Source organism: Lepus europaeus, chromosome 2 (assembly GCF_033115175.1).
Source record: "Lepus europaeus isolate LE1 chromosome 2, mLepTim1.pri, whole genome shotgun sequence".
Taxonomy (NCBI): Eukaryota; Metazoa; Chordata; class Mammalia; order Lagomorpha; family Leporidae; genus Lepus; species Lepus europaeus.
This window is the reverse complement of record NC_084828.1, coordinates 100,202,967-100,217,317: the sequence shown is the minus strand read 5'-3', so window position 1 is coordinate 100,217,317 and position 14,351 is coordinate 100,202,967. Positions and strand designations below refer to the sequence as shown.

The following is a 14,351-nucleotide window of genomic DNA, read 5'->3' as shown; positions in this document are numbered from 1 at the left end:
GTGCTGTGTGTGTGTGTGCTCTGGGGGACCGGGAGGGTAGCAAGTGAGAGAAGAGGGGAAGGTGAGCATGTGACTTCTGTGACAAGGGTCCTGCAGCATTGGGCCTTGCACACCCATAGCTGCCTGCGACTCCTGGCGCTGTGTGAGTCTTGTTGTCCATGACGCTGGACTCCTCTAGGGAGCTTCTTGTGTCCCGAGGAGTTGCAGTTTGGGACTTATCTTCACCTGTGTCCACAAATGCACGGGGACCGCCGGAGAGTGGGATGATGATGTTTTTATCATGTGTCTCATGTTGTCCTTCCATGCAGCTTGTTTTTGGAAAAATTAACAGCACGCCACTGCTAAAACAATGGTTAAGAAAAAGAATGAAACCTTCACACCTCGCTTTCGGTGGGGTTCTGGGATCACACTCCCTATGAGAACTAAGGCTTCAGGTTTTAGATACTGCTAGGGGTGAGCCTCCCTCCTCCTTTCACTCTTCTTTTCTTCCTTTTCCCTTCTTTCGAATACAGTTTTGTGGAGCAACCTGCGTTTTCCCAAATGACCTGGAGCCCTCGTGGTGGTGATGCAATGGGCAAGCCAGGTGTTTCCCTTGGACACCTGAACCCTGCAGTGGTGGGGAAACTTTCTTCCTCCTCTTCTTCTCCTCTTTCTTCCTCTTCCTCTTCTATCTCTCCGTCTTTCTCCTCTTCCTCTCCTTCTTCCTCCTTTTCCTCTTCCTCCTCTTTATTCTTCTCCTTTTCCTTTTTCTTCTCCTTTTTCTCCTCCTCCTCTTCCTTCTTCTCCCTCTTCTTTTTCCCCCTCCTCCTCCTTCTTCCTCTTCTCCTTTAAAAGATTTATTTATTTGGAAGATAGAGTTACAGAAAGAGGGAGAGGGAGAGATAGAGAGAGGGCTCTTCCATCTGCTGGTTCACTCCCCAAATGGCTGCAAGGGCCAGACTTGAGCTGGTCTGAAGCCAGGAGCCAGGAGCTTCTGGGTCTCCCACACGGATGCAGGGACGCAAGCACTTGGGTTCATCTTCTATTGCTTTCCCAGGTGCATTAGCAGGGAGCCAGATCAGAAGTGGAGGAGCCATGACTTGAACTGGCACCCATATGTGATGCCAGCACTATAGACTATGCCTTAACCCCCTACGCCATAGCACCGGCCCGGAAACTTTTTTTCTAACAAGGGCCATTTGGATATTTATAACATCATTCGAAGGCCGTACAAAATTATTAACTTAAAAACTAGCCTGCTGTAGATTTATTGAATTTTGAGTCATGCCTGTGATTGCCTTACCAGGGCCAGACTAAGTGATTTTGTGCACCTTATTTGGCCCGAGGGCTGGGCGTTCCCCACTCCTGCACTGCAGGGACCCTCCCTGTTTCTCCTGCACTTTCTTCCTTTCCTGTATTGCCTCTGTCACTCCAGCCCCTTTCCTTTTTTTCTCTTCCACTCCGTGCCCACCTTGACCTCCCAGAGCCAGACCACAGATGGCAGTGGGATGTGGGTGGGTGGAGTATAGAGGGGTTAGTTCATATTTTCCCTCCTGATACTCGGCCAGAACCACAACCAGGTCTTCAGATCCCAGAGTCTTCTGGGCATGGTGTGGCTCAGTTTGTAGCCATCTGCTCACCTGCTACTGCCAAGAGGGGACATTTGTGGCTGCGTTTCCACCATGTAATTTATTTGCCCTGATCTACTCTGTCTCTAAATATGAGACTGTAGAAATGAGAAATTTGTGTATTTGTTGTCACTGTTCTAATGATTGGACTGTGACACATCCTTTCGGCACTAAGTGCATGGTGTTCAGTAAGCCATGCAGAATTAAATTACCTTGGCTTTCTCCAGTTCCCTGTGTTGACTCATGTGGCTGTTACCAAGGATGAAATATGTTAGTGGACAAAATGGTCTTACCTCGTCCCGTTACCTGAAATCATATACTATAGCTTATGTCTCTATAATACTGAGAGTTCTTACTGTCCTTGTTTGATATTACTCTTATTTCTGTTGCCAGAAAAGGTGTAAAGAAACCTATTGTGGCTGAATGTCATTAAAAAGTGATCTTTCATTTGCTCATGAAGCAGTCTTGTGAAAAAAAAGTTGATAAAAATATCTTTTAAATTATTCCTATATTCAAAATACTTTTACTTCAAAGAAAGGGGTCGTACAAACCCAAATCCAGTGAGATGTATCATGATTTTTATAGGATTTTTAAGAATTAAGAAACAGTTTTGGAATGAAAAAAAAAAAAAAAAGGATTATTTGGAAGTGCAGGTGGGGAGAATGCCTGCCAAGCCTCCTCTGATGGTCACCCATGGGATTTGTCTGCATAAAAGATGTTGGCCGCTGTGTTTTCCTCCCATGCTTTTGCTACGTTTTTTGTTTTTGATGACTCTCTTTTTGAAACTTTTAAATCGCAAAAATGATTGCACTGCAAAACACCTGAACAAGTGACTTTTCCTTCATCTCTTGAATGTCTCAGGCCCGAACAGCTTTATTATTCAGAGACTTTATAGGTATTGCCAGGAAGTAAAATCACCTGTGAAAGATCCGGGGTTCCCAGAGGCACAGCCTGGTGGAAGCAGCAGAGATCTTGGGGTCTGACATCCAATGCCTTCATTTTAGACATCAGGAAGCCCAGCAGGGCTGTGCTTTTCAGTGTGTTGACAGTGGGCTCCCTGGTTTGGTAGTGTGTGCTGATTCCCCTGGTGTAAATACTCCCATCTTGGCGTCGCTGGGTGCTGTGCTGGGATGAGATGTACAATAGAAATTCCCCTATGTGGAATTTCCACCGCTCAACCACACAGACACAAATAATCTCAAGGGCCCAAGACTATTTGGACTTGAGGAAGTTTTGAATTTATGTTACCTTTTTAAAAGTATATTTTATAATTGTGACTTTATATGCAACTTAATTTTTAAAAAATATTTATTTATATTCTTGAGAGGCAGAGTTACAGAGAGAGAGAAGGAGAGACAGAGAGAGAGGTCTTCCATCCACTGGTTCACTCCCCAAGTAGCCACAATGGCTGGAGCTGTGCCAGCCTGAAGCCAGGTGCCAGGAGCTTCTTCCAGATCCCTCACGTGGAGGCAGGAGCTCAAGCACTTGGGCCATCCTGTGCTGCCTTCCCAGGACATCAGCAGGGAGTTGGATCAGAAGTGGAGCAGCCAGGCCTCAAACTGGGCCCATATGGGATGCCGGTGATGCAGGCAGATACTTAACCTGCTATATCACAGCGCCAGCTGCACAATTTAATTTTTAATATTGGCTATGTTTAGTGACCTTCTTGCAAATTTTTTTTAACAGTTTATCAGTCAACTCTTAGGAGGCAGTTTTGGTTATTTCTGCTGTAGCACGGTGCATGAGGTTGGCAGAGACTGGGATGAACCCAGGACTAGTGCCAGTGTCACTTTACTCTCCATAACAAATCCAAGGAAAACTAATCCACAGTGTGTGCTAGGATGATGTCTCCTGACCTCAGCTATACCCCCTAAAAAGGGCTTTTAAGTGATTTTAGATAATATGCTGAAAACAGTAGGTCAATGGCCTAGAAGTGTAAGGACATTTGTTGAATGTCTCCAGGAAGGATAGTCAAAGAAAGGAGAGATGATCACATCTGAATCTTGTTCAGAACCACTGTGCATTGCAAACCAGACCGCTAATAAGAGATCTCAAAGGAGTGGAGAAAATCCAGAGGAGTACGGGGAAATGATCGAGGGAGTCTGTGAAGTAACCAGGGCGGTTATAACAGGCAAGACTGAAAAGCTAGGATGCTGTGGCCAGAGCTAGGGTGGCTGGAGCTGGTGGTGAGCTTGGCCCTGTTTTCTGTGGGCATCTCTGCACGAAGGGGCTGAATGTTCGCCATTGAAAAGAAAGGTTGATTGCACAACAGCACTTGTGGTAAGCAATGAATGGGAAATATCTAGGTCTGAAATTGATTCTTTTTTTTTAAATTATTATTTTTTTGACAGGCAGAGTGGATAGTGAGAGAGAGAGAGAGAGACAGAGAGAAAGGTCTTCCTTTTTGCCATTGGTTCACCCTCCAATGGCCGCTGCGGCCGGCGCATCTCGCTGATCCGAAGCCAGGAGCCAGGTGCTTCTCCTGGTCTCCCATGCGGGTGCAGGGCCCAAGGACTTGGGCCATCCTCCACTGCCTTCCCGGGCCATAGCAGAGAGCTGGCCTGGAAGAGGGGCAACCGGGATAGAATCCGGTGCCCCAACCGGGACTAGAACCCGGTGTGCCGGCACCTCAAGGCGGAGGATTAGTCTGTTGAGCCACAGAGCCAGCCTGAAATGGATTCTAAGAGTTTTAAGGTCAGGGACCTCTTCCTTATTTCCATCTGTGCCTAGCCTAGTTCCATCCGTAGTGTTCAGCATCACCATGGAGAGCTTTAAGCTGGGGAGGGATAGGATCTAATTTTCATAGCAGATCACTCTCACTGGGTAAGAAGAGTGGGCAGGAGTAGAGGGGAGAGATTGTAAGGGGGCTATCAGGTGGCCATGGGGGTGAGCCTTGATGGTGGCTGGGATGAGGAAGGATGTGATGGAAATGGGGACTCATACAAATTGTTCATGGACTGGATGGAGATGGGATGGTGGCTATGAGAACTTCCTCCTTGGCTTGGTTGAGGCATCACTTGTCAGTGCTATTTAGGGGAAAATAGCCAACAAGTGATATAAAATATTAGTGACAGAATATGAAACCAATTCATTGGCTTTTATTGTATTCAGAGTAGAGCATCCATCACCACTAATTTTAGAATATATTTATTGCCCTACCAAACCACCCCACACTCTAACTATTGCCCTCTAGCCTCCGGCAATCACTAATCCACTTTCTGTATGTATAGGTTTGCTTTTTCTGGACATTTCATGTAAATGGAATCATAGAATATGTCACTCTTGTAGCATGTATTTTTCAAGTTATCAATGTTGTAGTATGTATCAGTATTCATTTCTTTTTATTGTTGAATAACATTCTGTTATAGAAACATACAGTTTATTTTATGTTCTATTTATCATTGGTAAGGCATTTTTGACTATTATAAACACTACTGCTGTGAGCATTTCTGCACAAGCCTTTGTGAGGACATGGATTCTCATTTCCTTTGGGTGCACACCTAGGAGTGAAATTGCTGGGTCATATGGTAACTCTGTTAAACCATTTGAGGAAGGGCCACACTTTCCCAAAATGCTGCACCATGTTACTTCCTAATGGAACATCAGTTTTTAAAGTCAGCCAGAAATAGCTTCCTGCGTTAAGCAAACAGCAAATGGGATAAGAGGCGTATGGCGAGGATCTGTTGTGTTTGGGAGAAGGCAGAGGCCTGAGGTCAGTTGGTGCCAAGCAGGACATCACAGATTTGTTCATGAGGTGAACTAATCTGGCACAAAGACACCTGGGCCTGTCCCCATCCAGGGTCATATTTGCACCAGATTAAGAAATGGAGCCATGCTGCTTACATTCCAATCAAGTGCCCTGAGCACATGCCATTGTGTGATGAGTGGAGGATATTGGATATCTGGGTGTTCATTTGTTAGTAGGAAAACACACCACCCGGGTAAATCCTGGGCATTTATGGACCTAATTTCTTCCTTGTAAACTGTTCACCTCAGACTTTTCACCCTGTTGACTAAGTGGTAGAAATTGTGAAGTCTGATCCAGACTGTGAAGTCTGATCCCTTGTTATCTTGTGTCCTGGTCAGTGCCACAATTGTGGCTAGATTCACATGAAAGTGCAAGAAATTAGAATCTAACTTTCGTAGCTATGCTGTTTGAATTTCTTCAGTTAAACTGGATTTATTAAGAAGGTTTTAATTTCACTTTCTGAAAGTTCCTCCTCACAAACTGTTTTTATATGTGCATTTGGGTTTGTCTTATAGGTAACAATTGCTTGTGATGCTGTTCTCAGCTCAAAATCGCCATACAGAAAGCAGGACCCAGACACATGGGAAAATGAGTTGCCAGTATCTAAATATGCCAATAACCTTACCCAACTGGACAATGGAGTCAGGATTCCTCCAAGGTGAGAGTCAAGCAGTAAAATGGACTTTACCCCTTGAACGAGTCAGAGGGATCTTTGTCTTCCGACCTCTTCTCAAAATTAACAGTTATATAGCTTACCAGGTGCCTTTTATGAAAGACAAACTCAAAATTGTTCTCTACCTTTGTAGTAGATGCTGAACATTCTCGGCCCATATACCTAATCCCCATTGCACCTGCCACTCTTTGCTTTCGGGCTTTCTCTGCCTGCTGAAGCCTACTGTGTTGGTGCATGGGCAGGCAGAATTAGAGCCAGAGTTAGAAGTGCCTCTTGTTCTCCTGTGACTGTGGAGTGGGTGGGTGAATACCTTGGTTGCCTGCCCCTCCAGGTGGGATATCTGTCCCAATGGTTCTCCAGCTGGTCTGAGCCACACCTGCCCATAGTGGTCATGGGCTTATACTCTGTACTGTCTTCCAACTCTTGGCTGGCTCTCTCCACTCCCCTGGAATCACCTCTCAAACAAGCATTTAGATTTGAATCTTTGTCTCAGACTCCGTTCTAGGGGAACTCAACTTACAACTGTCTTTGCTTGCCACATTTTGGCTGGAATGCTTTTTGGGCCACATTAGCGTCTGTTACTGGGTGCAGGTGTGCTTACAGAGGCTGGTACTGGAGGGAAATTGCAGATGGATTAGGGCTGTGTCCAATCTTGTTGAACTCTGACCTTACTGCATTCATGTTCTGGGTGATCTTAGGAAAACAGCATTATTTGTGGTCCTCAGTTTATCCTTCTGTAAAGATGGGGATGGTAATGCTGGTGCTGAGAGGTGTTTGTTAGATTCAGGTTTGTCTTTTTTTGTAAGGCACCTGACACATAGCTGGCATTTAATTCAGTGTGGTTGGTTTCCTTTCTAATTATTTTAGGTTTATAGTGCAGTAGGAGTTTGTTTAAACTAATTTTACTCTCTATATGGTTAATGCTTTCAAACTAAACATGTATTTTTTTTTTTAAGATTTGTGTATTTATTTGAAAGGCAGTTGTAAGAGAGAAAGACACACAGATCTTTCATCTGCTGGTTCACTCTCCAAATGGCTATATCTGTGTGGGGCTTGGCCAGGCTGAAGTCAGAAGCTAGGAGCTTCTTCTGGGTCTCCCACGTGGGTGTAGGGGTCCAAGGACTTGGGCCATCCTCTGCTGCTTTCCCAGGCCATTAGCAGGAAGCTGGATTGGAAGAGGAGCAGCTGAGACATGAACTGGCATCCATATGGGGTGCTGGAGCTTCAGGCAGCAGTTTACCCAGCTGAGCCACAGTGCTGTCCCCTTTAAACACGTATTTTAAATTTGTTCAAGCCCTAGTCCCTTCTATGTAGGAATCGTGAAGAAATTGCTTCCCCACCTACCTCCAACTTGTGCATCCCTTTTCTGAAGTAAAAGCAACCCTGGAGATTCTGGGAGGGGCTGTTCCCTCTGGGAGGCAGGCAGGAGCTGAGTGGGCCTGCTGCTCAGGGAGAGAGCAGATGAGGAAGCACCACTCTCGATCGCCGCGTGGAGCCTTTCCTATGACTGCCAGCTTGGTAGGCGCTGTTGCTCCGTGTTGCTTCGTGATTACGCTCCGGCTGTTCTGACTGCTCTCCAACAACTTTCCAGTGGTTGGAAGTGTGCCAGGTGTGACCTGCGAGAAAACCTCTGGTTGAATCTGACCGATGGCTCCATCCTGTGTGGAAAGTGGTTCTTTGACAGCTCCGGGGGTAACGGGCATGCGCTGGAGCATTACAGAGACATGGGCTACCCACTGGCCGTGAAGCTGGGCACCATCACTCCCGATGGAGCAGGTGAGTGTGCCTTTACTGCATGTGGGGATGTGCAGTGGCCTCTTCTCAGATTTAACTAGGTCCCAAGTCCTTACAATTGGAGGACCCAGGTTTGATGCCTGATGCTGCCTCTAATTTGCTGTGAGGCCTGGGGTAAGTTTCCTTTAAAAATTTTTTTTTGCTTAATTTATTTGAAAGACATACGTGTGTGTGTGTGTGTGTTGGGGGTGGGTGGGGGAGAAAGAAATCTCCCACATGCTGGTCTACTATCTCAATGCCCATAACATCTGGGGCTGGCCCAGAAGCTGGGAACTCAATCCAGGTCTCTCTGGATTGCATGGCAGGGACTCATGTACGTGAGCCATCGTCTGCTGCCTCCCAGAGTATGCATTAGCAGGAAGATGGAATCAGGAGCTGAGCCAGGATTAAAGCGCAGGCACTCTTACATGGAGTGCAGGTGTCATAAACAGCATCTTAATTGCTACGTCAAATGCCTGCCCCACTGAGTAACGTTTCAGATTCTCTTGAAGATGCCGACAGTACCTCCCTCATATATTGTTAATGTGCATAAAGTGTTTAGCACATGCACGTGGCAAGGTCTAAATAAAAGTCATTATCCTTCTGTGAGTCTCTTGGCTGAAGGGACAGAGCAGGACACAGGATTTTGAAGTGATGTGCGCAATCTAGCCTGCCACTCGAGTCCTGGGAGGAGCCTAGAATTCATTATGGAGATTAGTATCACTTTAGGAACAGATGGATTCATCCTGGAGAAGAGTCCCTGGCATCATCCGGCTGTGGTGGCGCTCACACTCTGACGGGTCAGAATGGTTTCCTACTTGAACTGTCAGCTGCAGAATCGGTCTGGTTCTTTTTGCTTTCACACAGTCCGTTCTAGTTTTGATCATGCTTATCCAGTTAATTCCGTCCCTCTTTTTCTGAGGGAGATGATGAGAAACTTAAGTATTGGGCAGCGGCTGTAAGAACCCTTTATTGTATCATCACTGGGAGCATTCAGTAAACACTGATCTGGGCCAACATCCAGCCCAGTCTTCTCTATTTTTCCAGGCTTTAGTCTTTGTTTCTTTTGTTTCTTGCTTTAAGGTAAGATGATGTTTTTAGGAGAAATGTAAAGACATCTGTCTTTTCTCTGCCATCTTTTTTTTTTTTTTTTTTAAGGATCTATTTATTTATTTGAGAAGCAGAGTTACAGAGAGAGAGAGAGAGACAGACAGACAGACAAAAAGGTCTTCTGTCTGCTGGTTCACTCCCCAAATGGTTGAAATGGCTGGAGCTGGAGCTGGGCCAGACCAAAGCCAGGAGCTTCTTTAGGGTCTCCCACGTGGGTGCAGTGGCCCAAGCATTTGGGCCATCTTCCGCTAGCTTTCCCAGGCCGTCAGTAGGGAGCTGGACTGGAAGTGGAGCAGCTGGGACTCGAACTGATGCCAGTATGGGATGCCGGTGCTGCAGGCAGATGCTTAACGTACTATGCCATAGCGCCGGCCCTTCTCTGCTATCTTTCTGTGTCTGAATTAGTCTGCCTCAGGGTTAACAAACCAAGATATTTTCCCTCAGTGTGGGACATTCTCACTAAACACTGCTCTTCCATTGAACTGGTTTAATTTCTCATTTGTTTTATAATTGAGAACTGAGAGGTCACGCCAAGATTCCCTTGGGGGCCGGTGCTGTTGTGTAGTGGGTAAAGCCGCCACCTGTAGTGCCGGCATCCCATTTGGGTGCTGATTCAAGTCCCAGCAGCTCCACTTCTGATCCAGATCTCTGCTATGGCCTGGGAAAGCAATAGAAGATGGCCCAAGTCCTTGGGCCCCTGCACCCGCATGGGAAGACCTGGAGGAAGCTCTTGGCTCCTGGCTTTGGATCAGCACAGCTCCGGCCATTGCGGCCAATTGGGGAGTGAACCAGCAGATGGAAGACACCTCTCTCTGCCATTCCTTCTTTCTCTGTGTAACTCTTTCAAATAAATAAAAATAAACCTTAAAAAAAATTCCTTTGTTTCACAAATTGGAATTTTCCTGTTTCCAAATTTCATGGAATTATTTTAATTCATTAGAGTAGCTAAGAAGGTCCCAGGTGCTGATACCAGACATAGCAACAGACAGAGTGAGTGAGCTAGCTTTGATCTGATGGTTCACTCTCCATGTGCCCATCAACTGCTGATGCTGGGCTGGACTGAAGCCAGGATCCGGGAACTAAATCCAGGTCTCCCGCGTGGGTGACAGGGATCTAACTGCTGAGCCATCACCTGTTGCCTCTCAAGGTGTGCATTAACAGGAAGCTGGAATCGGGAGCGGAGCTGCTTCTGAAGCCCAGGCACTCTGGCATGGGACGTGAATGACTTAAGTAGCCTCTTAACTGCTAGGCCAAATGTCTGCCTCCCCCTCCTCCTTAAAAGTTTTATTTGTTCATTGCTTATTGTGAATGTCTTAGGCTGACTTTCTAGTAGGTGTTCTTGTTGGTTTATAAGATCTCTTTAGCTGTTAGAGTATTAACCCATTGTCAGCCATAGTTGTTAGGTTTCTTTGCTTCTTCTTGTGAAAGAAGAAGAGCTTTAAGGGTTTATCTTATCATATAATTGAGAGAATTTGAATCCATATCACAGTTAAGTCATCAGCGGTACAAAACTTTACAACAACTATGCAGATCATACACTCTGTGATGTGGCTCTTGAATTCATTCAACTGAAATAATGGTAAATATTTTGAACAAAATTCAGTTTTCATTCCTGTGCATTTTATGTTAAGAGTTGGTTTTGATAGAAATGATTATTTTCAGACTAATTGTCATTTCATGTTAGTTTATGGGGTGCATCAATTCTGTTTTGATATCCTTTAAATTTGTGTACTAGATTGATAACTGCAAATTATTGTTTATTTGAAAACCAAATAAATTAACAAAAACATGCATAAAGTTTCCTGAACTGTCTGATGATGAGCCTTGTGTATGCTGGGCAGAGGGCAGGGTGTCCCTGTCTGGGGGTGGGTGGCTGTCTCCTGGTGGGGTCGCCTTTGCCGAGGGTCCCGCCTTCCACACTTGCTAGGCTCCCCATGCTGACTCAATCAAGGAGACAGGGTCTCAAAGTCAGGGCATTTGTTTTTCAGTTCATAATGAGAACCACAACTGCCAGTGAGTGGGATGTTTATGTCAGCTTGACCAGTACATTCCTTCCCTGTGGGAAGTTGAATTATATTTAGAAGATTGCTTAGTGAACATGGAATCCAAGAAGGTTGTGGACTCATAGATTGAATGCTGGTGTGATCTGGCAGTCCTGGTTTTCTTCCCCACAATGAGGAGTTACCTGTTCAGAGAGAAACTCCTGCTCATCCGGGAGGTCTCAGATTTTAGTTCTCCCAGGAAGCCCTGATCCCCCCCGGCTCTGCCAGGGTGGTGGCGGCTCTGCCAGGGTGGTGGCGTTTGTAGTGAAAGTGGGCCCTTATCACATTCCATGCTGGGTCCCCATGGGTACAGCAACAAACAAAGAAACTGATCACCACACAAACAAAGAGCTGTCTAGGTGAAGGCAGAGTGAGGTTCTTTTTTCTTTTTAAGATTTATTTTTATTTGAAAGGCAGGGTAACAGAGAGAGAAAGAGAGAGAGAGAGAGAGAGAGAGAGAGAGGATCTTCCATCTACTGGTTCACTTTTCAAATGGCTACAACCACCAGATCTGGGACAGGCTCATCTCTTCTCACTCTGGGTCTCCTGTGTAGGTGGCAGGGACCCAAGCACTTGGGCCATCTTCTGCTGCCTTCCCAGGTGCATGAGCAGGAAGCAGAATTGGAAGTGGAACAGCTGGGTCTCGAACTGGCACTTGGCCATGGGATGCTGGCTTGGCAGGTGGCAGCTGAACTCCATGCCACAGCACCAGCCCCAAGGGCACTGTCACATGGGATATGAGCGACTTAACTGCTAGGCCAAATGTCTGTACCCACCCCCTTTTTTATTTATTTGTTTCTTTTTGTGATTCCTTTAGGGAAGGGAGTTGGGTAGGACGGCGCCTGGACAGGGGTGTGGTTTTCTTCCAGTGGGGGAATTAGTTATTTACCTAGGATGATGCCTCAGTGTCTTGGGTGATTGTAGCTCAGTTTCCAGGGTTGCCCCAGACAGTGGCTGCACCGGCTCCATAGCTTCTCCAGTTGGTCTTTCTCCCTGGTCATCTTCACCCTGACCCGGGCACATACTCCTGCGAATTCCTCACAACCTGAGCCTTTGGAGTCAACGCTCTGACCCAGCTGGTGTGTGCTCAGTAGCATCTCCTGCTCTTCCATTGTAGCACTTTTCATGGGATCCTGTGACTCTGTCTAACGGTGGTCACCAAGACAGCATGGCTGGGGGGCCAGGCTATGTCTCTAGCATCTGGTATGGCCCCCATGCACACAGTAGGTGCCCAGTGAATACTTGTGGGACAAACAAACGGAGGAAGACACCTGCACACTTTCCTCCTCTGGTTCACCTTTTTCTTTCTTTTTTTCCTGTTTTATTGATGTCTTTGTGCTCTGTTTTCTTTTCCTGACTGCATTGTAGGTTTTTTTTCTGGGCTGGGAGTTGTATTCCTTCTTTAAAGTGATCACCCAGGCCTCTGACTCCATTCTCTGTTTATTTTTCAATGTAATTGCTGGGGCATTCTCAGTTTCCCCTCCTTTCCTGTTGCGGCAGATGCACTTCAGGTGCAGAAGTACAAACGCCTGGCGGACCGATCCTAGTGGATGAGCGCTGCATCTGGCGGAACCCTTCTTCCTCCTCATTTCTCTTCCTCAGTGTTTGGCGAGAAGTCCTCTTTCTCGCCACTTGAATTGTCAGCAGGGCAGCAAAGCCGGCCTCCCAGTATTCATTTCTCTTTCTAACCACAAGAACTCTTCTCTCTCTCTCTTAAAGATTTATTTATTTATTTGAAAGGCAGAGCTACAGAGAGGCAGAGAGAGAGAGAGAGAGAGAGAGAGAGAGAGAGAGAGAGAGAGGCGTCCTCCATTCGGTGGTTCACTCCCCAAATGGCCACAATGGTCAGAGCTGGGCCAGTCTGAAGCCAGGAGCCAGGAACCTCCCCTGGGTCTCCCACGCGGGTGCAGGGGATTCAAGGACCCAGGCCATCCTCCACTGCCTTCCCAGGCCACAGCAGAGAGCTGGATTGGAAGCGGAGCAGCCAGGACTTGAATTGGTGTCTCCATGGAATGCCAGTGCCACAGACTGGGGCCCAAACCTGCTGCACCACAGTGCCAGCCCCGAGAACTCTTCTCTTAAAAAAAAAAAAAAAAAGATTTATTTAATTTATTTGAAAGGCAGTGTGACAGTGAGAGCGAGAGAGAGAGAGAGAGAGAAGTCTTCCATCTGCAAGTTCACTCGCCAAATAACCACAAAGGCAGGGCTGGGCCAGGCTGAAGCTAGGATCTTTGAACTCTATCTGGGTCCCCCTCATGGGTGGCAGGGATCTGAGTACTTGGGGCATCTTCCACTGCTTTCCCAAGCACATTAGCAGGGAACTGGATTAGAAGCAGAGCAGCTGGGATTTGAACCCATGTTGTGATGTGGGATGCTGGTGTTGTAGGCAGTGGCTCAGCTCACTGTGCTACAGTGCCAACCCCTAAACATAAGAACTTGAGGTGCATTATAAAAAATTTTTAATTTGTTATTTGGGAGGCAGAGAAAGAGGTAGAAAGATAGGGAGAACCAGAGAGAGAGAGAGAGAGAGAGAGAGAGAGAGAGAGAGAGAGAGAACGACTATCACTACTTTCCAAATGCCCACAATGGCTGGGGCTGGGTGGGGCTGGGTTGTGCTGAAGATGGGAATTTGTTAACTCAATCTGGGTCTCCCACATGGTTGCTAGGAACCCAAGTTCTTGGGCCATTATCTCCTGGATCTGGTTAGTAGGAAGCTGGAGTCGGAATTTGGAGTTGCAAGCAGGAAATGACCCCAGGTACTCTGATATGGGACACGGGTGTCTTAACTGCCTGGCTAAACCCCTGTCCCTGTTGAGGTAGATTGTTACCTTTTGAACCTGAGGGGAAGATTTGAACTTCTCTGATTTCTGGAGTTTAGGAAACTAGCCTAAAGTTACAGCACAGAACCGCAGCCAGGTATCTGCTGAGCACCCTCACGCCAAAACCGCATTTCTTTCTGAGACTGTTTGGAATATTAAACTTGGGCAGGGACCCTGCTTATCTTAGTTAACATTCTATCCTCAGGCTCTGGGTATGTTTGGTGTTCAGTAAATGTTTGTTGACTGTGATGCATTAATGAATGAATGAGTGAGCAAGTTAATCTGTGTGGCTGAAACAACTCTAGTCCTAACCATGTGATAGAATCATACTAACCTTTGGGGGAAAACATTTTTCAGTCGCTTATTGTATTAAGTCTAGAAAACACAGGGAACCAAGAAAAAAATAAATCTCTTCATTCAGAGGTCACAGATGCTCAGCATTTTGACTCCTACAGATTCTCAGTGCTGGTTCCTGCCTTAGCCTCATCTCTGTCCTTTTTCCTGAATTCACTGTTGAATGTCCTGCATGTACATGCCCATCACATGGATGGACTATTTCTGTTATTAAACTTTTATCTT

The 14,351-nt window shown here is 46.3% G+C and overlaps 1 protein-coding gene across 1 annotated transcript in view; it reads left to right on the top strand.

The window, feature by feature from the left end:
* Nucleotides 1-14,351, top strand: part of USP13 (ubiquitin specific peptidase 13) — a 123,253-nt gene that overhangs the window by 43,505 nt on the left and 65,397 nt on the right. The window contains exons 5-6 of the mRNA XM_062211419.1: nucleotides 5,871-6,013; nucleotides 7,620-7,804. Of these exons, the coding sequence (XP_062067403.1) occupies nucleotides 5,871-6,013; nucleotides 7,620-7,804 (328 nt within the window). The remainder of the gene's footprint in view (nucleotides 1-5,870; nucleotides 6,014-7,619; nucleotides 7,805-14,351) is intronic.